The sequence below is a fragment of the Molothrus aeneus genome, chromosome 4 (genome assembly GCF_037042795.1).
Source record: "Molothrus aeneus isolate 106 chromosome 4, BPBGC_Maene_1.0, whole genome shotgun sequence".
NCBI lineage: Eukaryota > Metazoa > Chordata > Aves > Passeriformes > Icteridae > Molothrus > Molothrus aeneus.
This window is the reverse complement of record NC_089649.1, coordinates 26,269,666-26,294,633: the sequence shown is the minus strand read 5'-3', so window position 1 is coordinate 26,294,633 and position 24,968 is coordinate 26,269,666. Positions and strand designations below refer to the sequence as shown.

The window sequence follows — 24,968 nt, the reverse complement described above, 5'->3', positions numbered from 1 at the left end:
TTGCAGAGAAGAACTTGAAACAAAAAAGAATGTGCTTCCCCAGTCTCATACTTAAATGAACCGAAGTTCTGCCATTAATTCAGAAGGAGCAGAATTGTTGGCTTTCAACAATGGGTCCTCTGCTATGGGAACACCAAGCAAAGAAGTCCACACATGTTATGATGAACCAGGTTGAAATCCAATGAAGACATGTCCAGAGCTAGCAGAATTATGAACATGCTGCAGCACAAAGAAGTTCTAGGGTGCACAGTAAGTCATGCAACAGTAATGAATTACCGTGACAGTCAGGGTGGCAATCCTCTGTTGGCAAAAGGTATTAACAAGAGTTGTCAGTAGCAGAATTAAACAATGACATAAATAATTCTGTTTCCTACAGTTGTAATCTCCACAGAACCTCTGCTGCACATGGTAGACACTATGCCTTCAAAAGCACTAATAAAACCCTTGTTATTTTTAAATCTTGATATTGTATTAGCTGTTTGGTTTCTGTGGGAATTAGATGAAGGTAGTACTTTTGTACCATCCAAGAGATCAAATAAACAATGACTAAATAGCAAAATCTAAGCAGAGTGCTTCAAAAAGGTAAGAAAACGTAATGGGTTGGTGTCTGAAATTGACCAAAAGACTAGCCCTATGTTTTGTAATGTCTGCAGGATTTGCACCAACGTTTAACTAATAAACACAACTTCTGGAGTGGAGCTGTAACATCAATTTTCATATAAAAATGCAGTTCAAAATCCAAAACTGCCAGTCTACAACCCAGCCATGTACACTTTTCTTATACAGTTCTACTTTGAATTCTTGAAAAGACAAAAGATATTTTCGTCATGGAACGAGGCAAAATACCTTGACCTGTCACGGGTTTTTTTTTACCAAAAAATCTAAAAGCAAGTGGAAAAGTATTAAAATGGGATTTAAATGCTTGTCTATATTTTTAAACAGAGTAGAACTCCCATATATTGCAGCTCACACATGCTTTCCTTTTGCATGTGAAGAACTTACTGGCCTACGTGGAACAAGAAATATCTTGCTTTTGTAATTATTATCCAATGTGCAAATATAAGTTTGCAGATCTTCTGTTTTAAGCTGTAAAAAAATCTCTGCATGTCAGTGCAAAAATACATACTGTTGGCAAAGATCTGGAACCTACTCAACACAAAGTACCCGAAAAAAGTTGTTTTCTAACACATGGCTTTAATATACTCATATTCTTTGTATTTCAACATATTAATGGAAATATATCCAGAACTTTAAAAATACTGAAAAGTTCACGTTATGAAAACCTAAAACAGCTATTGCAAAGAACTGTTTACATGTTCACAGTCACAGATCCCTTTACAGAGGCAGATATTTTAATATCTAATGCTGTAGTTCTACAAAGGTTAAACTTTTGAAACTACTGCTTTTTGCCCTGGGAAATTCTGCAGAATAGGTGTGAAGAGCAATTTTGACAGAGATGAATTTTGCATTTGATCCTCCAGGTGAAAGCCACATACTCTCAGCAGGGGTCTTGCTCAAACCAGAATGACAATTTTAAGATTGCACATGAGATTGAATAGGAGGCACAAGGCAAAGTAACTAAATTGCTAGATTGCTTCATGATTTATTACTGAATTCTAGCAAGAGACAAGCAGTCCGTATCTTGCAAATTCTTGTCAACTTCTTAAATCTGCAGGCCAAATTCTGTGCAAGTTCACAGTTCAGTGCTGAGCACTGAAATTCTCATGTGCTTTTGTGAGAGAACTGCAAATCTCAGAGCCCCTAAGAATGTGGCACCAGGAGACTTAGGAATGGGTGTTTGCCATCTAAAAGGACTGAGCTGGATTTGGCAAGGATATTTTTGACTGATCCTATATAATCTTGCTTACACCCTCCTTGCACAGCCATTCCCATTAATATCAATCATTTGTTGCCCTGGATCAGAAGGTGATGACATTTGGAACAATTTGCAATGGGATAAAGGCTTTCTAGAATGTTTCAACCACTGCAGAAGGCTTTAGTCCACTTTTAAGGTTGCTTTATGTGCTGCAGCTTTTCTGAGGAAGCTTGAAACTAACACTGATGCCAGAGTTACAATACCAAGACAGAATATAGGAGATACAGGGGCTAAAGCCCCTGCTAAATCTCTCTCTGGTAACACACAACATGAATTTCAGGCTACTTTAGGCACATAACTCGGAGAGGGATTTAGATGACTGAAAGCTGTGTGTCTGAAGTCCCTTACAAGCAGACCAAATGAGGCAAACATAATGCAGAGCCTCACAACATGTCTATGCAGACCTCCCCACAGACACAATGAAAGAACAGACTCAGCCTTAGTGACATACAAGGCTTTTAGATTTTAGTAAAGGCAGTGAGGTTTTTTTATTTTTTGAAAGCATCTTGGAAACCAAATAACTGGTCAGACATTTACCCACTCCCACTGCATAAATGTAAGAAAAAAGTTCAGTGGCTTCAGTGAGAAAATGATCGGATGCACAATGAGCCAAATCTAGTCTTCAGTTTCACATAAGCAAGCCATTCTCTTTGGTGGAGTTATACTGCACAGAATTTGCATCTGAGTATGCTGCAATGTAAATCACCTTGACTGCAATGACATATGTCATCTTGGTCCTTTGCTTTTATGCAAACACTCATTCATTCTTTTTGTAACCCCACTTTAATCCTCCACACTTTTCTACACACCAGTCAAAATAGGTTTTCCAGAAATGAATAAGTGAGAAGACTGGTGCTTGGTCTACTTAATGTACTCAAGTTGCTGATTGAATCCACAGCTTGCTAATGGAACCATGTTACAATGGTTTCCAAATCTCAAATATTCTGCTCTTTGCATTTTACAGGAAGAGGAGGAGGAAAAAGAAAAAAAGAAATGTCAATATTATAATATATGAATTGAAAAGCAGGCACTTCTGTTGAACCTATGTATGTGGTTTATTACATTAATTCAGCATTAAACACCAAAGCCAACGATGAATTAGTTTCGTCCTGATTAGGTGATGTCAGTACTCTCCAGGGAACATGAAACTAATTCACTCAGCTAGTTTGTATCAGGGAAACAGTTTTTCTAGCACAGAAAACCTGGCTTCCAAATATACAAAGTGATACCTGATTAATAAGCTCAACAATTTTGCACACAAAATGTTTTCAAGCTCTAGGCAAAAGAGAAATACAATGCTGTTAAATGACTTTTCCCCAGACCGGACAAAGCCAATTCAGACTTGTTAGGTTTGCGTACCTGCAGAGCTTCATGGATGTTGCCATTATAATCAATTATCTCTGTTGCACCTTGATCACCCTTCTGTCCAGGTGGTCCCTGTAATACATTTTCCATTAGAATTTTGAGACAACTGCTGAGGACTATTTTAGACTCTTAACTACTGACACATGCTTTGACTTGATTGTGGGGTGTTAGACTCTGACTGTACTTGCAATATACTACTACAAAACACAGAATTTGAAGGAAAACAATTTTTTAAAATAAAGATAAATAAGCAAGTCAGTACAAAGTGACTTGTGCTTCAGTGGGAAAGGAAATACATAAAACCTCTGAGGGAAGACATTTAAGGATGTTCCTACACTCTAGTTCTGTATTGGCAGTGAACAATGTCAGAACACCTGGTTTGTAACATCCTGCCCACAAAGTGTGGATTGCAGACTGCTCCAAATAGTGGCAAGTGGTGTTATTCATATTAATGTCCAGTTAGCAACCATATTCCAACAGTGTCAAGTGACCAATTTCACCCAGAGTTCTAACTAGAATTACTGCTACAATTTCAGTTCACACAGACTGAATCTAAGGGTACAAAACAAAGAGCTGAGATGAAAAGTAGACTTACCCGTGGACCTGCAGATCCTGTGTCACCTCTCTCACCTGTATCACCCTACGTAAAAACGATACATGAAAAAAACAGATATGCCATTTGACAATATATTACAGAGTTCTTTCCTTTTTAATATGTTTTCTTACATGAACTGGTTTACAGGGCCTCTCATCCTAAACAGAATGTGAATCTTATTTAATGAAAGGAAAAAGTCCTTCAAAATCTGTGCACTGGTAGAATTGAGCATGACGCATTTGGTTCTGTGTGAATATTGGAGTATTGTATTGGTCTGCAATAAAAAATTGCAAAGAACCAAAAGCAGATTATTTGTGCAACATTCCCATTCTTAATGACATTACTATCAAAAGCTTGAAGAGAATACTAGAGAAATGAAATTACTCAGTCTGAAACCAGTCAAAAACTTCTTCAAATGTGTTTCAAAATATATAAACTTTTCTTTCTGTGATCATGCCTCCACCAACCTTCTGAACTTCCCTGGTCTGAGTCACTGCCTCCCCTAAAAATACAACTGTACCATCAGATTTAGAGTTTCTTGATGCCCTTTCTGTGACAGGCTTAAGATCATTACCAGCTTACACACAGCTTTTTACTCCTGGCTACTAGTAATATGCTTCAAATGATGGAGGGAATTTCAAACATGTATGCATTCATACTCCAGCCGCCACAATTCATTTCACAGTCACTTTCATACCAAGGTCTTATATTTTAATATTACTCAAAATTAATACAGGTAAGAACTGCAAATTTTGGTCCTGTTGACATCTAGAGAACTTTGGTAAAAGTCAGGAGAAGAATGATTAATTCACCACTGGTAACAGAACAGAAAACTTTCTGGTAATAGAAACCAGAAAACTTTCATGGAGCTAATGAAGACATATGGAGAGCAGGCTGGTGGGAGGGCATAATCAAGGTTGTGCCATCTTACCTTTCGCTTCAGTGCCGCTCCGGCAGAAGCTAGTGAACATTTGAACTGCTAAAAAATGAAGTTCCCTGCCACTAGACTGACTTCTGTGGGCCAGATTTTCATGACAGGTGTGCAGGTAAAATGAAAATCATATATCCTTTCTTGATAAAAAGGGAATTAGAGGGGATATCTTTATAATTTTGGTGCGTGTGGGAGGTGCCCAGGTACTGTAGTCAAATGAGAGGCTGATTTACTTTTCTGCTCTCACTCTGATACTTTAATTCCCTCATCAGTTCCCTTGCCTTTGAACACTTCTTTCTGGTGGGAATGAATGAAGTTAAATGGCACTTGTTTAATCACATCTTTAAGCACTTAAGGCCCCTCTTCAAGGACCTTACAAGTACTGCAAACAGTATCACACCAGCCTACATTGTCCTGTCACCCTTATTCTGACAGCAGACCTGTCAATAACCACCTACACAAGTACATTTTCATCTCTCACACAACATGAAGGAATCCAGTGGGAACAGTATTTGCACAGCAGATAAAGTAATAGAAAAACCATACATTTTATCTCTCCATATATGTGAACCAACTATATTTATAGAAATATAAATAGGTGGAAAGATATAATCAAAACCATCTTTTTAAAGCAGGTAAAACAGCAACACAATCAACAACTCTTGCCTTTGTCAGACTTCTGACCATCATATCTCAGCCTGCAGTACTTGGAATACCTCTGATTCCTAGCTCATCAGACTTTGGATCCATAAAATTATTGCAAACTAAATAACAGCACAGTCAGGCATTGGGACTTGGCATGTGGGAGGACTAACACACATCAGTTACACAGAGAGAAACCAAGTTGCATCAGGAAAACAGCAGCAGAGTGGAATGGATGTTATAACAGAAAAAGGATTAGAATCACAATGTTCAAAACCCATGTGACATAACTAAATTTTTTATCTAAAATTGAAGGTCAGAAAGTTTCACTTATAAAGAACACTGCAGACCTATTACAGGTTCTTTTAAAGAGAAATGTTACAAATAATTGATCCTAAAAATGTTAATTAGTCCCCTAAAGACAGTTTCCTTACTACTAACCTTTGACCCTTTGGGGCCTCTAGATCCAGGTTCACCTGTTTTCCCCTGTTTGAAGGAAGATAGGAGAAAAATTGTAGAGAAATGGGAGTGCAGAGAAAAAGAAATTAGTAATCACTAACCACAGTTTGGAACAGCAGAAATACCTTATATTTATATTATCAAGATAATGAATTTTTAAGGCATTTATTTTAATAGCACCCAGATCAATATATTCTTTAACACTAGAGTGCAATGGTCACAGATTCCACTCTTCCAAAGGAAAAGTAGCATTGGTATTAGTAAAGATAGGCATCATTATCACTGGTTTCCAGGAATGAGCTATGTCATTCCATTGCTCCTGAAAAATGATAGCCAAGAGAGAGAGAGAAGATAGTTAAATATTCTAACAGAAGGAGAATAAAATAAAGTGTTATCATAACTTTTTTTCCTAACAGTTCAGGTGAATACAAACTAACTGGCCAAGGATCACAAAATTAACCTTATTGTTTTCAAAATCCATCAGGAAAGAAAAACTTGACAGTATCAACACCAGGGGAAATATTAAGACAATGCTAAAAGTAGTTAGACTGATCTCTTTCTTAGAGAGTTAGAAAACAGCATGCAAAATGGATTTTCTCTGCATTCAGTTGCTACAGTGGTCAAAGAGTTCAAACTTCAATGCTGAAAGTTAGGGACCTAGAGGTCAGTACTTCAGCTGGAATGAATTAGGCCAATTCCATGACAGTGTCTGTAGGTAGTGTCTTTACTTTGCAGACCAAATAAAAGTCCATTCAGACTGCAGTTTCACAGCTGTGAACACAAAACTGCCATTGAAGTAGAGCATTTGACAGCATTTTCATTTAAAAGTTCACTCACCAAGTTTTGTTCTACTTTTCAGCAGGCAAAGATGTGTTCATAGGTGCAAAATTAACAAAACATTTCCAATGTAAAAATCAGACTGACCTTTGGTCCAGGGATTCCAGGTTCACCTCGCTCACCCTTCCCAACAGGGCCTGCCTCTCCTCTGTCACCCTATTGCAACAGACACACAAATATCACAAAATACTGGGCAGCCTTTAGCACCCCACCAACTCAGCAGGATCAAAGAAACCAAGCAAACAGCAGAAACAGTGGTTTAGTCTATCTGTATTTTCAGAATCTGGTGCGTAGTATCACAATTCTGCTTCCTGCACAAAGTTTCAAGTAATCTTCCTAAAAAAACCCATGTTTATGAAAATATAGTTTCTTCAATCATGCCTATTTTGCCTCTTGAAGAACTAAATTTGGGGATTCTAACATGAAAAAGGACGACATTAATTAAAGTTATGACATAACATCTGCCTTCACGGTTTTTGAGGGCACCTACAGGAATATCTATATATCTATCTCATAGCACTGGTCCATGACTTCTCACATTTTCTCCAATAGTAGCCTCAGTCTCTGCTACTTGCTGAGGAAAGTTGAATTTGACATCAGCTCAAGGGGCTTCACACCAGAGCGTTGGCCCATTACCCTTACCTTTGTTCCTGGTAGCCCTGGCAACCCAGGTTCTCCTTGTGGACCAATGAAACCTGGTTCACCCTTTAAAAACACAATATGAGAGGGTTACTTATTTAGCAGTACACAAGTATAATAACACAAGTTTATTTTGGGTGGTATTTTCCCCTGTACAGCTTACAGTTCTCCAGCTGTGATGCAACAGTTACACAGAAGTACTTTTTGTCATGAGTTACTTTCATCAGCACAAATTCCTGCAGCAAGCCACCACGCAGCAGATGAGATGCAAATGAAGCAGAAGGTGTCAAACATGGGGTTTATGAGGTTAAGGACTGTTAATATGCAACCTGATCTGTAATGCAACACATCAAACTTATCCAAGCAAGTCTGAAGGCAGGAGGAGAGATCTGAGTGTTCCTAAATTTGAAAAGGGATAGTTAAGTTCAGTGATGTGTTTTGAGGTGGTTTCCTACTGCAGCATGTGAATAGATGGGCAGGAATACTGTGTGACAAAGCAGTGACAAATGGAGATGGCATTGTTGTGATGTGTTGTGTCTCCTTTCAAGTCAGAAACTTGCAGTACCATGGTACTTTCCCATCTCATTCTGACAGTAAAATACCTCAGTTCTCTGCACCCAGACAATTTATTGGTCTGTGAACATCTGGGAATGACCCACAGCTCTCCTCATTCCCTCTCTGTTCTGCCCCCTTTCTTCCCATTCAATTGTACAAAGAGGACAGACAAATAGCAAGAATCAAGCAGAGTTGCAGCAGAAGCAGCACTGAGCAGAAGAGTAAGGCCATATTTTATTACCCATCTCCATGTCTGAAGAGACAATGCAAGATTAATAAGCCATATACTTTCCTTCACAAATTCCCCTGAATAAGCCTTCCTGCTATTTAATCTTGCATTTTTTTTCAGATATATTTGAACCAAGAAGATACATCCACAAGCTATTGTAAATTTTAAAATCAGTTATGTAACCCAATCAATATTTATTTAATTAGCCTTTTTGCAATATCCCTGAACGTAATGACTAAAAATTACCCATCAAATGCCTCTTAAAATAGCTAAAAGACAGATAGATCATAATCCTGTAGTGATATCATTACTGACAATATACAGAGACAGTGAATTTGAGCAGTTGAATAATACTTCTCTTCATCTCTTCCCCTGGAGAGCAAATTGGGAAGTATTCTTCCACATTCATCTGTGCTCTCATCAGCAATCCATCATTAACAGCTCAAAGCCAAAGAAATCTTCCCTGTGGTTATATCAAGGATGACAGCAAGCTCCCAGAGACCCCCATTTAGCTTATAAAAAAATACAAGTAATAATGAGCTTTCTCACATGAAGTTCCAGCTGGCTGTGATTCAAAATATGGTAAAGAAATAAACTGAGACAAACATGTCACAGAGAAGCAAATGGGGTTTTCTTTTTGCTCTCGTAAGAAAAAAACCTCGGAGTTTATGTAAGTCTTTATATTAGTACACACCAGCAAGAGTAACATAAGGTTGTCACTGCAGATGGAAGCACTTTAATTTCAGTAAATGAAGAACAATGCAGCTTCAATCATTTATTTTAGAATGAGAGGGTACTCAACAGCCCCGTGTTGTTTTAATACTGAATTTGCCCGGGCTAATTTTTTGGGCAGCTTATTATGACTTCAGGCAGAAAAAATACGCAGTGACTACATGATTCTTTTCAGTGGTAAGGCTTAGAAGTGTCACTCAAAGGTTGATGCAGTTTTTGAGTCAAATTCTTTTCTTTGCTCAGGACTATACCAGTTGCACACTACAAGAAAATTTCTGGCCAAAGTCCAAGAAGCAGCCCCACCTTCCCCCAAAATCTCTAAAGAGAGATGCTTTGCAAAAGCTAGTGGAATTGATAATGGTATAAGTTGGCAGCTTAATTAGCATAAGTAGAATACAGGTCTTATATGGCACAGAGCTTTAAAATGTTTTGAAATGTGGAGTGGAAGAAGTGGTGTGTCAGCAGAGAGAAGGAACTGACTGGGTGAGCAGCAGCCCTGCTGGGAAAGATGCAGCAGTTACGGGGGATGCCAAGCTGAACGTGATCCAACAGGGTATTCTTATCACACATGAAACAAACTGCATAGTTAAAACCTGGCTACATAAAGAAAAACATGCGATTCTCCCTCTATCCAGTGCTAGAGAGGATAAGTAGATTAAAAACCAGATCTGATTTGCCATCTGAACTAAGCTTCTAAGTAAAAAGACAACGTGTTTGAATGGTTTGAAACTAAGCCATGTCTTCTCTAATATTTCAAATCTCTTGAGTGTCTTTCTTATGCCACAGCCTAAGGCATTAAGTAAAATGTTCATTGGGTATACTTCAGTATCCTGCCACAAAATTGATGATTTTGTGCTTTATGCTATCTTTTATGCCACTCAAATAGCAAAAAACCAACCAAACAAAAAATGAATCTATCAAAATTGGGACTGCGAGTGACGTGTGAAATGTAAAGAAAAGTTTCCTCTCAGTAAGGCATGCTGGTGTCCCAGTTATGCAAAGGCAAGGGAAAGACCTTTGTGATTAGTCCATGACACAAAAAAGATTCCAGAGCTGTACAGGAATGTGGTCAGAAAATTAAGAATTAAAGGCTTTAGCGTTTTTTTGCAAATATACGACATATTTGATTTAGCTAGCACATAGCAGCAGGAAAGCAAGGGTAAAGGCTGGCTTGGGAGGGCACTGTGGTTTGACAACACTGCAGCTCTGGTGTTCACTGAAGCACCTCCTGTTCATAAGTCTCTTCTTTAAACGAACTCAGAATTTGTTCTAGCTGCTGTGATAGGCTGAGAGGAACGCAAGGGATCAGAGTCACCAAGACTTGTAATACTTTTCCAAACATCTCACTACAACTTGTTATAATAAAATCAAGGTTTTATCCAGTTAGAATGTACAGCAATCTTCTTTGCCTGCTAAAGCTGGGACAGGCAACACAAAATCTGTGATACTGTAATCTGAAGTACAGTTTGGCAGCTGTATAGAAAGCCATCATCAAATGATGGCTCTGTCACACATTTTAATTTTTAGTTAAACCCTTTGGTATAGTTATGAAATCACTGCTTAGAAACCACCACATTGCACAAGATGTCAACAAGGCATATTTCAGCATTCAAACGTCACCCACCGTTAGACTTGGAGCAATTTGTATTAATCACAACATGGGAAACTTGGTTAAAAAAGAAAACAAACAACAAGCTTGTGAATTTCTTCCAGTCTACAGAAGTGATGTGGTATGATATTAAGAATAATTTTTAGTGTCTTTATGTGTTAATAGTTTAACAGACTACCCCCATGCATGCTCATTTTCATTCTCAAGTATTTGCTGACTTTGGAAATACTAGAGGGTCAGATAACAAATTATATACTACCATTTACAAATATTGTTAATGTTCATTTTCATCTCTTATAACAGTCTGAAGCAGAAAGGGCCCCTAAAATGCCATAAACCTGGTGCAATGTGAGCGCAATCAGAATTTAATATTAAAAAGTCACCTTGTTATTTACTTCAGAGGATAGTCAGATTTTTATGAGGGTTATTATCTAGACATAATTAGAACTGGTCTTCATGATGATCAAAGCTTTCATGGGCTGAGGCAGAGGCTAGCTTTGATACTAGAGGTTAACCCTAAGAACTACTTTAGTTCACTCTCACTGCTAAGTTTTACAGAACCCATGATTGCCTAAAACTTGGACTTTTGCTTAAAAAAGGTACAGCAGTTGAAATAACATTTTCACTGCTGGTTTCTGTTTTAAACATCACTAATTTGACAAATGTTTATTAACAGTGTAGTTCTACTACCATATTTGGTCAGAATTAGCCTCCATTGCACAGCTGGGACACAGATCATCATCATTATTTGAAACTTTGTTCTCACAGACACACCTATTCCTCTCCCAGTGCCTGAAATACAAAGCTTTATGCTGATGCAAGCAATCAGCAGAGAACAGCAGTTGTTGGGTACACTGTTTTCCCACAGAAGTTTCTTCCTTCTTTAATCACTTTCCTAATGACTATACAACACATTTTCACATCCAGATCAATGAATTCCTAAAAAAGAAACCTATGCTGCAGGAAGACATCCAAACCACAACTTTCCTCTAACAGTGAAATAAATTCTCTTCTATTTCTGAAATTACCATCCTACTTGTAAGTGCCATGGTTACCCTTACTATATTCCAGCTACATCAGATTATTACTGTATTTTCTCTATGCTACAGGAATGTGACTAAACCAACCCTTAGACCATGAATTTGAAAGGAGAATGTAATTTCAAGCCTTATTTTTATCTAGTGCTATGCACTAGAAGTAGCCAGAGAAATTGAAATGTCTTACTCTGACTGACCTTTATTACATTGTTCACTGGTCCTAAATTACTTTGTTCAATGTTGGCCCCATTGCCAGCACCATGGAAGTTCTGTGCCTCCTGGGCAAACTGGCAGGTCCTGCCAAAAGGCAGGACACACACAAACACCTTTCCCTGGCATTCTCTTGGAAATCCAAACGTACCAAGGTCAAGACTCCTGTGTGCACACCTCTGGGCTGGCAAACCACGCCAAAGCATCCTGAATTTCTGTGGAGGACTCCAGAAAGGGGGATGCACCCCACCTTTTCCATTAACAGAAAACCTAGCAGTGTAGGCTGGAGGAAAACCACAATCATGCTTGAACTAACAGCTTTGGACAGGCTTGGAGATTCCAAACTCCTCTCTGCAAGTCTAGTGGACCTCTAGAATTCCTGTCTAGCATGGGCCAGCATGCAAGTTCTTCAAGAGTCACAAAATTTGGGGGACCCAAAGTTCCTTTCTGATGTGGAAGGGTCCTCATTTTAATAACATCAAGAGACCAGTGACTGTCTTCAGTGTTACCCTGGCTCACTGATGAGCATATTCAAAACAAAAACAGTATGATACCCATTCCTTGCCTAACACTACCAAAAGAATCCTGCAAAGGTGGGGATATCTATATATAGAAGAGCTATCAAGAAAGACCCAAAAGCCAGATGCAAGATAATTTGAAGAACAGCTATGAAGCTGTAATAAATTGGATTTGGTTCATGGGTACCTATGCCGATTTTCTGTAAGTTGCCATCTGCTGTCCAAAAAGACTTTGGTTTTGAGGTTGCTATCTAACCTGAACACTGCAACTCCTCCACTCTGGAGAGGAGTGAGGGCCAAATTCTCAGGATCCTGTAGCACAGCAATCCATGGTGGTCTATGGAGCTGCACTTGCTCATGCCCTCCCTCTGTGTGCAGCACTTAGCTCCAGTGAAGCAGTTTCTCAGAAACTCAGCTGGCCTTGGACTATACAAGTCAGAGAGTACTTTGTCACTGTGAAGGGCATTAGGGGGACTTTATATATATAGCCTGACGTCCATGGGAATTTTCCTCTCAGGATGCCTACAGTATTCAGCTCCTAAGAAGGAAATGAACAAGGTACAAGGAAATCTGATTTAAAAAAGTAACCCTAACCCCATTTCATAACGTCTTTCTTAAGGCTTTTCATATCACTTTAGAATTAGCTCCAGAAATTGCCAGTTAAAACAGGTTGTCTGGCTCACTCATCTCATTTGAAACAATATCTTTACTCCCTAATCGTTCTCTAAACTTAGAAAAACAATCGTGGTTTAGAATTTCCAAAAGCATATTTAGACTTTATGATTCATTTGGAGTTAGGGAAGTAAAACCTGGCTAAACAACCTGGCTGAAACCCTGAGGTTTTACAACAAGCCTCATTTTGTATGACATATATTGCTTTTTAGTGAGCCTAATTTTCTTCTTGCTTTTAAGTCCTGTCTCCCTAGAAAGTATGTTGCTTTGGGAGAGTGCTATCAGAACCAGTAATGATTCTGATTAATCCTGCATTCATTAATCATAAAAGGGACTTCTTACTTTAAGGCTAATTATAATCCAAGTCAGTATGGCAACTATTTTTAAGGATAGAATAGAAACACTTGTTGTAATGAGCGCCTAATTTTTAATTCCTTTCTATGACCAAACTGCTAAATGATGAAGAGTTTGGCCCCAAATTGTTTCTGTTAAAAAAGACTTACATGGCAAATCTAAGGAATTTTGTTGCTTTTCTGAAAGCTAAGGAGCTTTATTGCATGCCTTATTTCTGACCTTATAAAAATTTGTATTTGAGAAATAATTTCAGATTACTGATGTCAAGTCTTCTTTGTGGCTGAAAAGATACTTGATTTCTGAATACTGCAGGGTGTTGGATCCTGACTTCATTAAACTGTTTCCAAAATTTTTGATTGGCACTTTTTTTTGTACAATGAGAAATTAAGCTATGTTATAAAACATATGCTGTGAAGCAGTTCTTATAAACTCAGTCTTCCAACTATTAACAGCTTTAGAGGAAACAACATTCTGTGTTTCAGTTCCTTATGTTTTAGGTTTTTCCAGAACAGAAAATAAGAGATTTGGAGGATATAATTTGTGAGAAATCAATAAGAACTTGAAGAATTTATCTAGATTTTACACCCAAGTAAGCACCCCTGACACATGCATGCCATCCAATGTTAACGATGATTTCGTTTTCTGGCCTTGATCATCAAAATCAGCTCCTTGAAATTCAATGTCCACCCTATGCAACTGATTACTGCCATAATATATGGAAAGCAGACAGCTAGGAATCAATGAAGAAAGTGTAATATACAGATATATGTTTGTATACCTACTACCGTTACGGAAAGCGAATACTCAGTTGCACAGCTGTGTAATGTATTTCACCTACCAATGCACAGAGACACTTCTGAAACCCAGCCCACCAAAGGTGGGTACTAAGTCCTATTTTTTAGATCAGTTCCCATTTACACCCAGAACCTGCAGAGAGGGGAAGAGAGACAGAGAGTCCCTGCAGGTTTACTGTTAATGCTATCAATGAATAAAAACAGGAAGAAGAGTGGAAATACAGAAAAGGAAAAATTAATTAGGAAAATTAGAAAAAGAAAATCTTTCCTAAGAACTCCTGGGGGAAAAGGAGAATTTACCAAACTTTCCTGTAGGCAGTAAAGGGTATTGACTCCAAACCAAAATGCTTAGAACTACCATTCACTTCAGATTTCCTTTCATTTTGCTGCCAGCTGGTAAGAGCAGCATAAAAGCTTAAACACATAAGCTTCAACAACAGTTGCTCTCTTTTCTACAAGAGTTTAAATAGGAGACTAACTTCTATGCATCCAGCTGGAAAATTCTCTCTCATTTCCTCTGAAATTTCTCTTTTCTAAGAGAACTAACTGGGTGAAAGTAGTATCAAGTCTTTTAGACCTTAAAAAATACATTCTGTGGAGCAGAGAGTTGTTTAGTCTTTAGAGGATAAGATCTCTGAGTAGGTATAGATAAATAAGAAATTTAGACACAGAAAAAATTAGAACCACTTTTGCATTCATAAAAAGAAAAATAAAAGGATACAAAATTGATTGAAATTCCCACATCTTTATCCAGGTTTTTCTGAAACCTTGCTGCTCAGGCACAGTCCCAGGAAAGTCAATCCAAAATAATTGTACAGAAAGATGCAAGACACCGCATACTGGCAAGTCTATTGAATCAGCCACTTCCACTGAATTTCAAAACACAGAAAGCTTTCCATACTTCCCAAAAGCAGAAGGGCTAAGCAGCCTTTCTCTTTTCTCTTCTCATGTCAAACCACTCAAAGGTTCAGTTTTCTTGAACATGATAAAATAAAAATTTATATGTGCTCATAAGCTTCGGTTCAGTATTTGCTTTAACATCTGAGTGACAAATGCCAGAAATACCATAGAAAATCTAGATCCGGCAAAAGGTGCTGTTACTGAGAAGAGGCTTGTGTTTTGAGAAGGCTTCTCACTGCGGTGAAGAAATTGAGGACTGTACAGGCCCAATTCCAGAAAATGCAGTGCAACAGATTTCAGAGGTCTGACATTACAGTGAATGAGAGCATGCATGATTTCCATCACAGTAAGCAAGTTCTGCTTTGTAAGTATCTTCCTGCAGAAGTTATGAGGTAAAACAGATACATGAAGTTTGTGTTTCACAGACAGGCTTCTTTGTCTGCTTGGCATCAGTTGGGGGATAGTAGAGTGATGAGTTAATATTCTGAGTTTAGGTGGAACACATTCAGGGCTCATTAAGTTTCCAGCCATTCCTAAACAGCAACAGGTGCTTGAGAAACGTTTCTCCAGCATGTCATAGACAGCCTCTACACTGTCTTGGAAATAACTGACTGCACTTGTGTTCCCTCCGTGGCACCAACTGACAAAGGAGGAGAGAACGAAAAGGAGCAGGAAATACTCCCAAAACATCCGGGTGTGCCTGGTGAATGGGTCTAGAAAAGTAACTAATAAAAGACCCTGCTGTATACCCTGAATTCAGATGTGATACTTGCATGTCTGTCCAATGTTGCCACTCATTCAGACTGCAGTATCACATTCAGCCAAGTCCTTACAGGCTCCCAGGAACCTTGATTAATTAACTGAAATGGCATTATAAGAAGCTGAAAGTTTCTCGGTGATTAGTGTTCCTTAATCCTTTATGTATGCTGAAGTACAGAGGACTGAATGTCTTGGGAAGCTTGTTCAACCATGGGAAGAAAGATGAGTTGTAGCTGGACAGACTGCCTGGCACAGCACTTGTGTTAGCACAGGTTGGTTTAGCTTTTGTGAAGAGTGCTGTGCATGTGCACAATTACCTAAAACATTTCATAATACAGCCTGCCACTGTAGAGAAACATGCACAAGGAAGCAATTTTAAGTTCAGCTAACAGATTTAAGGAAAACAAGACATTATTTAATATTTAAGAATTACATACAGGAATTTTCAATGTGTACAATAAATCTGTATCTTGATAATTTTCTTACCTCTCACAAAGTTTGGAAAAAGCCTGAAAAATCTCTGCCAACAGCTACTGGGCTGGCATGCAAATGCATGAGAATGAGAGTGCATTTAGAACACTAATCTGTTTGTTAGGAAAAATTTTCCTTATGGAAACTTAAATTTTGTTACAAGTTCTTAGATGTTGCAATGACACTGTGAGAGGCTTCTGCTAGGTCTTTGATGTTATACTACTACTGCGTATCACTTAGTTTTATAAAGTCCACATGAGAACAGAACCCAAAATCCCAGAAAAAAATTGTACAAACAATAAGCATCATTCCAGAAGGAAGCAAAAAACCCAAAAAAAAAACAAAAAGAAAAAAGAAGCCACTGCTTCAAGGAAGATTCCTCTTGGTTTTGTACAAGATGACAGCACCAACTGATTCCAAGTCCAGACAATTGAGTTTCCTCCGTGCTCAAGTTTCTCATCCTGTCACTGCTATTTTCAAAGTAGCTTTTGATCAACACCAGATCACTGGAAATTTGCTTCTCCATGAGATAACAATGTTGTTGTTTTTGGAAATCCACGTAATGATCTTACCATGGTGGTGCATAAATCTTTGCTAAAAGGGAGGGTGAGAAAAGGGGGAAACTCCTACTTTACCTTTGCTGATGAGTGCCCATATTCATAACTCCAGCCATTCTGCTGCCACTTCTCATGCCACAGACAGTCTCAGGGACTCAGAAGAATCTATTTTTTTTTTTTTTACTACAGATTGCTTAATAAAAGAGAGCTTACAAATGCCTTGAAATGAACAGCCACCATCCTGCAAGTCTGATGTGACCAGATATGCTTTGCTCTCTCCTGTGCACATTCTGCTTCCTTGTCACCATCCAGATTTCAGGACAATGCAGAATTGCACTGGATTGAATTTCTTCATTGAAACACCACCAGTCTCCCTCTGGACTGGATTTTAAACAGGAGAAAGTATTTTCCTAAATGATTAATATTTGACCAAATTATTCCATTTTCCTCTGCAGGCAACTATACTGTTTTTCCACTGTATCCCCTGAATTTGGAAACAAATTTTCACTGGGCAAAACTCCCACACTTCATTCGTTTTTCACTTCACATTTTATCTTTCAGGTGATTCTGGAAGCTGCACTTCTAAGCCGTTCTTACTGCCAACAAATAATTTTCCCAGAGCAGCCACTCAGATGTAGATTTTTTTTATTTACTGGTTATATGCATGGACATGTGGTCTGCATGAACATGGGAACCCCAAAGCCCAGCCACAGCTCCAGTTGCTTTTGGCAGGTGTCCCTGGGATGAGTGCCTCAGGCAAGTGCCTCACTGACCTCCATCTGAGCTACCTCTTTGCTCACTGTTAAAGTAAACAGAATAGGGATTGCTGCCAAAGCCCTAATAAAAATAGTTCAATCACACAAGACTTCTCCTGCATGATCTTCACTACTCAGTACAGAGTTTGTTCTGCAGAAAATGAACAACCTCCACAGGAACTATATTTTAAGCTGCTACAACACACAAAATTTAATATGCACATTCAATTTTTCCCATAGTTCACTAGTAACACAGAAGGGACATTATGCTTCAATACTGTGGCAATTCACAGGTCCCTTGAGAAAATCACTGCAAATGTTACATTCCATGAGATAAATCCTGAATCCTACCACAATGGACAAGAGTTTGGCCTCTGAATTATCCTCCTTGTTAGGGGGAAATCCTATAAACTTTCCCCCTGAGACGTACAAAGGGCCGTGCTGGAATGCAAAGAAAAGGTTTCCAAGAGATTTTGTTTTCTGAAAGGACAGTCTTTGACACAAAGGAGAAGTGGCCTTTCTGATCTGCACTCACTCAGGATATGTGAATCTGCTCACTCTGTGCAGAATTACACAGTTACACCTCAAACTGAGTAAGTGTCTGCAGATCCTAAGACAACCACTTATGCTAGAACTAAACCACTAAGACACACTAAATGTGTCTTTTGTATCAACTTACCTAAAGACTCCAGACAAACTGGAAGCCAGGGACTAAACCAGGTATTGTGTCAGGGACTGTAGGTAATACTGCACAGAGTATTATTAAAACATTTTGACTTGTCAGTGCCTGTGTAATGGAGCACAGAGTATTTTTGTCAATAGAGCCAGGTCTGCTCTGCCTGTGTATAATTAATGTAGTTCTCTGGCTGGAGGTTTGGTTAATTCAGTAGAATATTGCTACTGGAAAGCACACACAGAAGTGGAAACCAACTAAAACTTTGATGATGATTTTTTTCCTTTTCCATTAAAGGAAAAAAAAAAAACCAAACGTCTCCTCTTATTGTTTAAAAGAAATAACTAGAATGTTCTGACTCACATTTTAATGTAAGATACACTGTTTGCCTACTCATAGACACTTAACCAATTTTTCATGTGAGAACTTGCTGTAAAAAACCCCAGTTTAATACCAGAGACACAGAAAAGGATATAACACAATACAGTAAGTCCATTTGTGCCACATTCTTGCATCCCCCCCCTCTTTGTGGTATTCCCACCCCGTACAAGAGGTACTACAGTATTTACCTTTATTCCAGGAAGTCCAGGAAGCCCAGGAAGGCCTGGTTCACCCTACATAGGAAAATTACATAACATTACAGACATTATCCAGTTAGGGTCACTATCCATTGAACAGCCCTGTAAATTCTGCAGGAAGATAAAAGAGCATGAATGATTGCTAGTCAGCTCCAGCAAGATTGTTTTTTTCAAAATGAGTGACTTAAATGTACAATTAGAAAGAGTCATGTTAAGGACTTAGATATCTTATGGGAACCTTCAATGTGAAGATGACATATAGGGCTGAAAATCCATGTCAGGAAAGCCAAATATGAATTCACATTAGACTTCAGCAAAAGAGAAGAAAACAAGCAGCACTGGTTCATTTTACTGCCATTTAAGTTCCATACTTTTGACAGATGTCTAATTCTGTTCCATTTTCAGCTCTGAGCTAGATACTGTGCTGTGTGACTCTCTGATTTACCTACAAAGCCATTCAGAAGAGCTTGGTTTAAATTGCACAATTCAAGCAGGACTGCCTAATTATAACTGGGCCATCAGTTTTATAGAGCTATCCTTGGCATCATTTCAGAGCTTGTTCTTTATCTGTGAACATACACAGTGTCATGAAGGATAGTGGGAATGTAACCTTTTACTGCTTTACCCAGAAAAACCTTGCTTATTTAAAATTGCAATGGAAAGACCTATAGAACTCTATTTGCAAGGTAATTTTGTAACAAGCGTTGAAAACTGAATGCATTAACTTTGGAAATAGTCTAAAACAAGAATGACAACATTGTCACAAATGGTCATTTTGAGGTATCAGCTAAATGAAAAGATGTTGCCTAGGGAAATAAAGATAGTGAACAGAAAAAAAAAAAAAAGCAATAACATGTGAATAAAACATTATTTTAAAAGCTGGGGATTTTATTTTAACACAGAGATGGATTCTAACCAGCACCTTGGATCTTAATATTCCCTGAACTTTCTGGAAGCTCAGGTTTGAACTCTGAAGCCAACTTTTACCTTTATAATGAACTGAACTATATTCCAGATTTTTTTACACTCATGAGCTTTACAGAAATCCAGACTTCAACTCTGTGGTTTGGGCTGATACCTACAGGTTGTGCTTTTAAAATATTTTGTGTGCCTGTGTACACCCAGGCTTACACACACCCATACACCCACACACACTCGTGCATACACACAAAAATATAAACACACCTACACATAATGCAGGTGTCCATCCAACTGCACTACCCACAGACACTTCTTTGAGGCAGAGATATTACACAGACTTTGAACACTCAAAACAAAATTACACCACTCTGGACAAAATGAAAAACACAACAGAAGGGCTGGAAATCACTTCACCAAATGGAACGATTTTTAAGTGATATAGAAGGATCTGATAAAAGCTTCTTCATCTGTTTTAGTTTCTCCAAAGTTCTAACTGTTCAAATTGCCTAAAAGCACAGGAAAGATTCCAGTCTCAAAGTAGTAACTATCAAATCAGATGAAAGAATAAAGGCTAGGGAGCCATTTTCAATAGACACTTTTTAGAATGGTGACTATCACTTTCTAAAGCAGAAAATGGGTTATTACTCTTGCAAAAGAATAATGCTCCACTGCACTAATAAAATTTTAACTCCAAACCCCTACTCTGTCTTTTCACTTTTTGCATGAGCAGCTATACATACAGCACTACGACCCATCAACTTTACCCACCTAATTGTGGAAGCACTAAATTTCACTTGCAAGCACAGAACTGGAATATTTATAATTTTATTATATTAGTGTTGCTGCAGTAGGTTACGCTTTACTCTTGGGACAGAGTTAACCCCCATACACTCACACATAATAAGCAGAAAGGATCTACCAAAGCCAGTTCAGAGCCACAGTAATCTAAAACAATTAAAATACCCCTAAAAGATGCATCAATATGAAAAACAATGAAATCAATCACTATTTCTTAATTACAGCTAGCATTATAGATGAATGCAGAGTATTTACTTTTTTGAACCTTTCCTAATACAAAAATTCTGAGCATGATTTATGAGAAGAATGACTTTTAAAAAAACCAAGGCTGTATATGAACTCTATTACATAATGGCAGAGCAGGGCATTCTGTCACCTCAGCACACAACGCGGCCCAAACAGCCTTGTCAGACTGCTGAAATATTGTCACACTTCATTTCATGCAAATAGTGTTTGGCTGGGCAGCTCAACACATATTTGTCCTTAGAAGATGGATAAGGGACAACTAGAAGAAGATAAAAGGGAAAATATAAGAAAGAAAAGAAGACAGAGGAAGGAAATATGAATGGAACACAGAGAGGGAGAACAGCATTGAGATGATGTAGATGGCAGAGGCATGCCTCCAACTGGAAAAAGAGCCTCCCACAACCTCTGGTAGTGTGAAAAAGTCCCTGCTGAGCAGGGGTGTAGTGCAGCAGACATGGGGCACCTGGCTGGAGGAGGCACACTGACTGGGCATGTTATGGGAGCTGATGGTTGGGGCTGGGACAGGAGTTGTGACACACTAGGAAATCATGGGGTGAATGGAAGGAAGACACTAAGCCCCCCTCTGGTGTCAAAAAGAAAGTGAGAATATAGAAAGTCTGAACTGCATACCTCTCACTCATCCATGTTGCTTGAATTAGATCAAATCTGAGTGCCTGAGATTAAGAACCAGGAGCCTGCTGATAAATCACTGCTAGTTTTGCTTCATGGCAGCCACTTAATGAGAGTCTGAATCTCCACAGGCACCTAAGTGCATTTTCTAGTTTATGAGCCAAGCAAAGCACACGCTGCAGAATGCACACACTGAATGATTCTGTGGATTAGATAGCTTTAAACTACTTTGATTACCTTTCCTAATTAAATCTGCACTTTACTAAGGAACTGCATTTTCAACCATAATAGTCTTATTTAGTCTCTGATGAGAGTTATAATTTCTTAAATAAAAATACTTAATTTCTTATTTATTTCTTATTTATATGTGGCTTGGGGTTTTGCTTAGTCACCAAAGTATCTTGAATATTAGAAAATGGTTGTCTTTCCATCCACAATATAGAATTTTAGCTCTTGACTATCTGTCTGGAATTCTCAACTGGCGGAAAGATTCTGTTCGACTCTGGCAGCAGTGTGCAGTGGAAAACTTTCAATGTTTTAAGAGGCAAGAACAGTGCCAATGGCTCCAGAGGGAAACCAAATGTTGCAATGCACAAATCCAGCTCTCATTGTCTCTTTGCTCTCCCTGCAGGACCTGCCCCCTAGTCTCAGGAAAGGCAGCTGAAGGCACAGCATTTGCTGTGTTTGATGTACTGTGCATTCACAGAACACATTCCCCAGCTTCACAGGGCCTCGTGCAGTACAGCTATTGTAACTCCTGCAGGACCTTTCCTTGCAGAAGCAGCCTCAGCCACACAGCACCCAGGGGATTTCTTACACTGGAAGGAAGAACAGAGCAGCATTACTTGGTCTGTGTCTTTCCAAACACACTATGTGCCACTGATAGTTTGATTTCCCTCACAGGTGTATGTGAAAGGGATTCTAACCAATATTTATCTCCTTCCTGATGAGATCTACCAGTGTACCACAGTTTGAAGATTATTAGTCAGACATGCAGGGTTAGTTTGTGATGACCCAAGGAGCAGAGCCATTCTTTGTTAGTCTCACTAGCTGCAAAGGGGTAAGCTCTCAATGCAAGAAGTATGCTGGGGCTAGAAGGGAAGGTGGGTTAGTCAAAATTGCTCTTCATGTTAATTAGTATCATCATTCCTGTGCCTTTCTAAAATACAAAATAAACATAGACCAAATGTGTACAGCCTTGGGCTGCTAAATTGTACTGCCTCAGATTCATCCCAGGTAGGTGCACTGGTAACACATATGTAACATCATTTATCCCAAATCCAGCAGAGAAGGAAAATTGAACATTTCCAAGCAGTACCTTTTGTCCAGGCCGCCCAGATTCACCGGGTTCACCCTACAAGAAAACAGATGAAAGACATGAGATCTGAGAAATGAGTTAAAGATGGAGCTGTGGAAAACTGTAACATTAATGATAACCAAAATGTCTGTGACACTGGGAAGTAACATGGACCAACCACCCCTCTTCTCCCTGCACAACTTCTTTAGAACTCCATTACCTTAATTCCAGCCGCAGAAGAGCCAGGGTCACCCTGATACAAAATCCACAAGAAATAATCACTCTTACTACATAAACTATTTTCCAGGAAACACATAAATCATGTAAGAGTACAGCAACATTACAGAGCAAAATAACTGCATAGCAAGACTGTCTGTTTTCTGTGCTACTACATAGGCATTTAACTAATTAATTACATCAGTTTGATTACATCAGAAAAGGAGCAGCGTTGTTTTCAAGACCATGTAGAGAGATATTTAGCTTCACTCACCCAAACACCTATTATAGTTAACTTCAAATTTCACAACTAATAATGTAGATCTAATAATTTCAGATGTTGTTCAAATGTACTTCACACAGCCAGAATATGAGACATACTTTGACATCTCTAAATTGCTGACCTACATTAAAAATAATTCACTGTTATTTACAAAGAATATGAGTGACCATTTGACCTATTTTATAGATGGCCAGTGTCAAGACTCAACTGACAACAGTTTTTTGTGCCAATGAAGATTCACATTGAAAAAAAACCCCATTGACCTATGAGTTTATCTCCATCAGGACAGGTCATAGTTTTATTTCCTCAACACTCCAGGGTATTTAAATGGATAAATTAATGCATGAAGGGCTATACTTTACATGATGAGACAGCTGTGGTAATTTACATATTCAGGAACGGTCTCTGTTCTGAGCGGACATCTAGCACTCAAAAAGATTTGCCTATATTTTGCTGGGCTGACTGGATTTCATAGGCACTGATATGCACAGGACAGAGGATCAGTTGTTTTTTATTTCTTGATCAATATGCCAAGGAAAAAAGAAAAAAAGCCTACTGAAAAGTTTGCTAGTTAGGCTATATACTACTGAAAATGACTAGTGTGCTTCTATTTGAAAAACTGTTTAATTATTCATTATGCAGAATAAATGTACATTGTTCACTGAAAGCAGCAACTTTTACATAGCAGCAACTTCAAGCTCTGAGAGCTCTCAGCAGCCTGCCAGTGATTTACATAGGTAAGACAGAAGCAGAGATATATAAGCAGGGTATAAAGGTTTAATATTCTTTTTACAAAATATAAATAGGGGGTACCCATTCCCGATATTTCTGTGAATGCCATAGCTGGTTTGGACATGGCATCTTCCTGGTATGGTCTTATAAAATTAAATAGTACTGGTTAACATGCTCACTGGCCTCTGAAGAATAGGAATACACAGTAACTACAGGTTGCTCTTGAATGAAGAAAACACAAAAATCAGTATTATGATATTGATACATGCACAGGAACCTGAGCTGCCTCATTTTAATAGATATGCATGAGTGACACTGCTAATATCCCTTACAAGCATGTGCAACTAAAAGCCTCAAGCCTTTTATAGCTATAAATGGCCAAATCAACTATTAAGACACATTAAATGGTTAAATATTTCAAAGGGCAATGATGGATATGGAGAAGATAAGACACAAAATATTTATAATCCACCTTCACGCAAGAATAAAAGTTAGATCAAAGAAAAAATTATGGTACAGCATGTTCACAATTCACTGCTGAGTCAAGACAGTTTGCAAATGAAGAAACTTTAGCAGGGGAACATGTACAAAGAAGGAAGATCCTTGGTTTTTTCTAGGGACCAAGGCTACAGTGGAAGAACAGAAGCAAGAACTCAAGCTTGGCATTGACACTGTCTTCAACAATTCAACAAAGACATTTTAACTCTAAAGTCTCAGGTCAAGAATTAAGGACCCGAGTCCTTATTTTTGAGTGTCACTAGGTACAACAGTTCAGTAAACAAAGCTACATATTTTTGCACAAACAGGAACCTGCTCCTAAACCAAGTCTGGATCTGTTGTCATGTGGTATCTCACTCTCCCACCACATGAATAAAAAATTATTTTTTATCTCACAGAAACTCTACTCAAGCTTTCAAAGAAACGCATTTCAGTTTTATGGATTAAAACTCCTAAGCAAAAACTTCCATCTATGCTGAAGATTAGGAAAGAATACAAACCCTGTTAAGTCGCTCAAGTGTAAAGTAATGACACCAAGTTTAATGCTTACTCCCAAATTATCTGTCAAAAACCACCCTCATAAGCTCTCTAGGAAGTGCT

The 24,968-nt window shown here is 38.4% G+C and overlaps 1 protein-coding gene across 1 annotated transcript in view; it reads right to left on the bottom strand.

Moving 5' to 3' along the window:
- Positions 1-24,968, bottom strand: part of COL25A1 (collagen type XXV alpha 1 chain) — a 298,323-nt gene that overhangs the window by 32,496 nt on the left and 240,859 nt on the right. The window contains exons 16-24 of the mRNA XM_066548131.1: positions 22,860-22,892; positions 22,661-22,696; positions 18,739-18,783; positions 7,348-7,410; positions 6,793-6,861; positions 5,851-5,895; positions 3,837-3,881; positions 3,236-3,313; positions 277-300 (exon numbers count right to left, since the gene is read on the bottom strand). Coding sequence (XP_066404228.1) covers positions 277-300; positions 3,236-3,313; positions 3,837-3,881; positions 5,851-5,895; positions 6,793-6,861; positions 7,348-7,410; positions 18,739-18,783; positions 22,661-22,696; positions 22,860-22,892 — 438 coding nt within the window. The remainder of the gene's footprint in view (positions 1-276; positions 301-3,235; positions 3,314-3,836; positions 3,882-5,850; positions 5,896-6,792; positions 6,862-7,347; positions 7,411-18,738; positions 18,784-22,660; positions 22,697-22,859; positions 22,893-24,968) is intronic.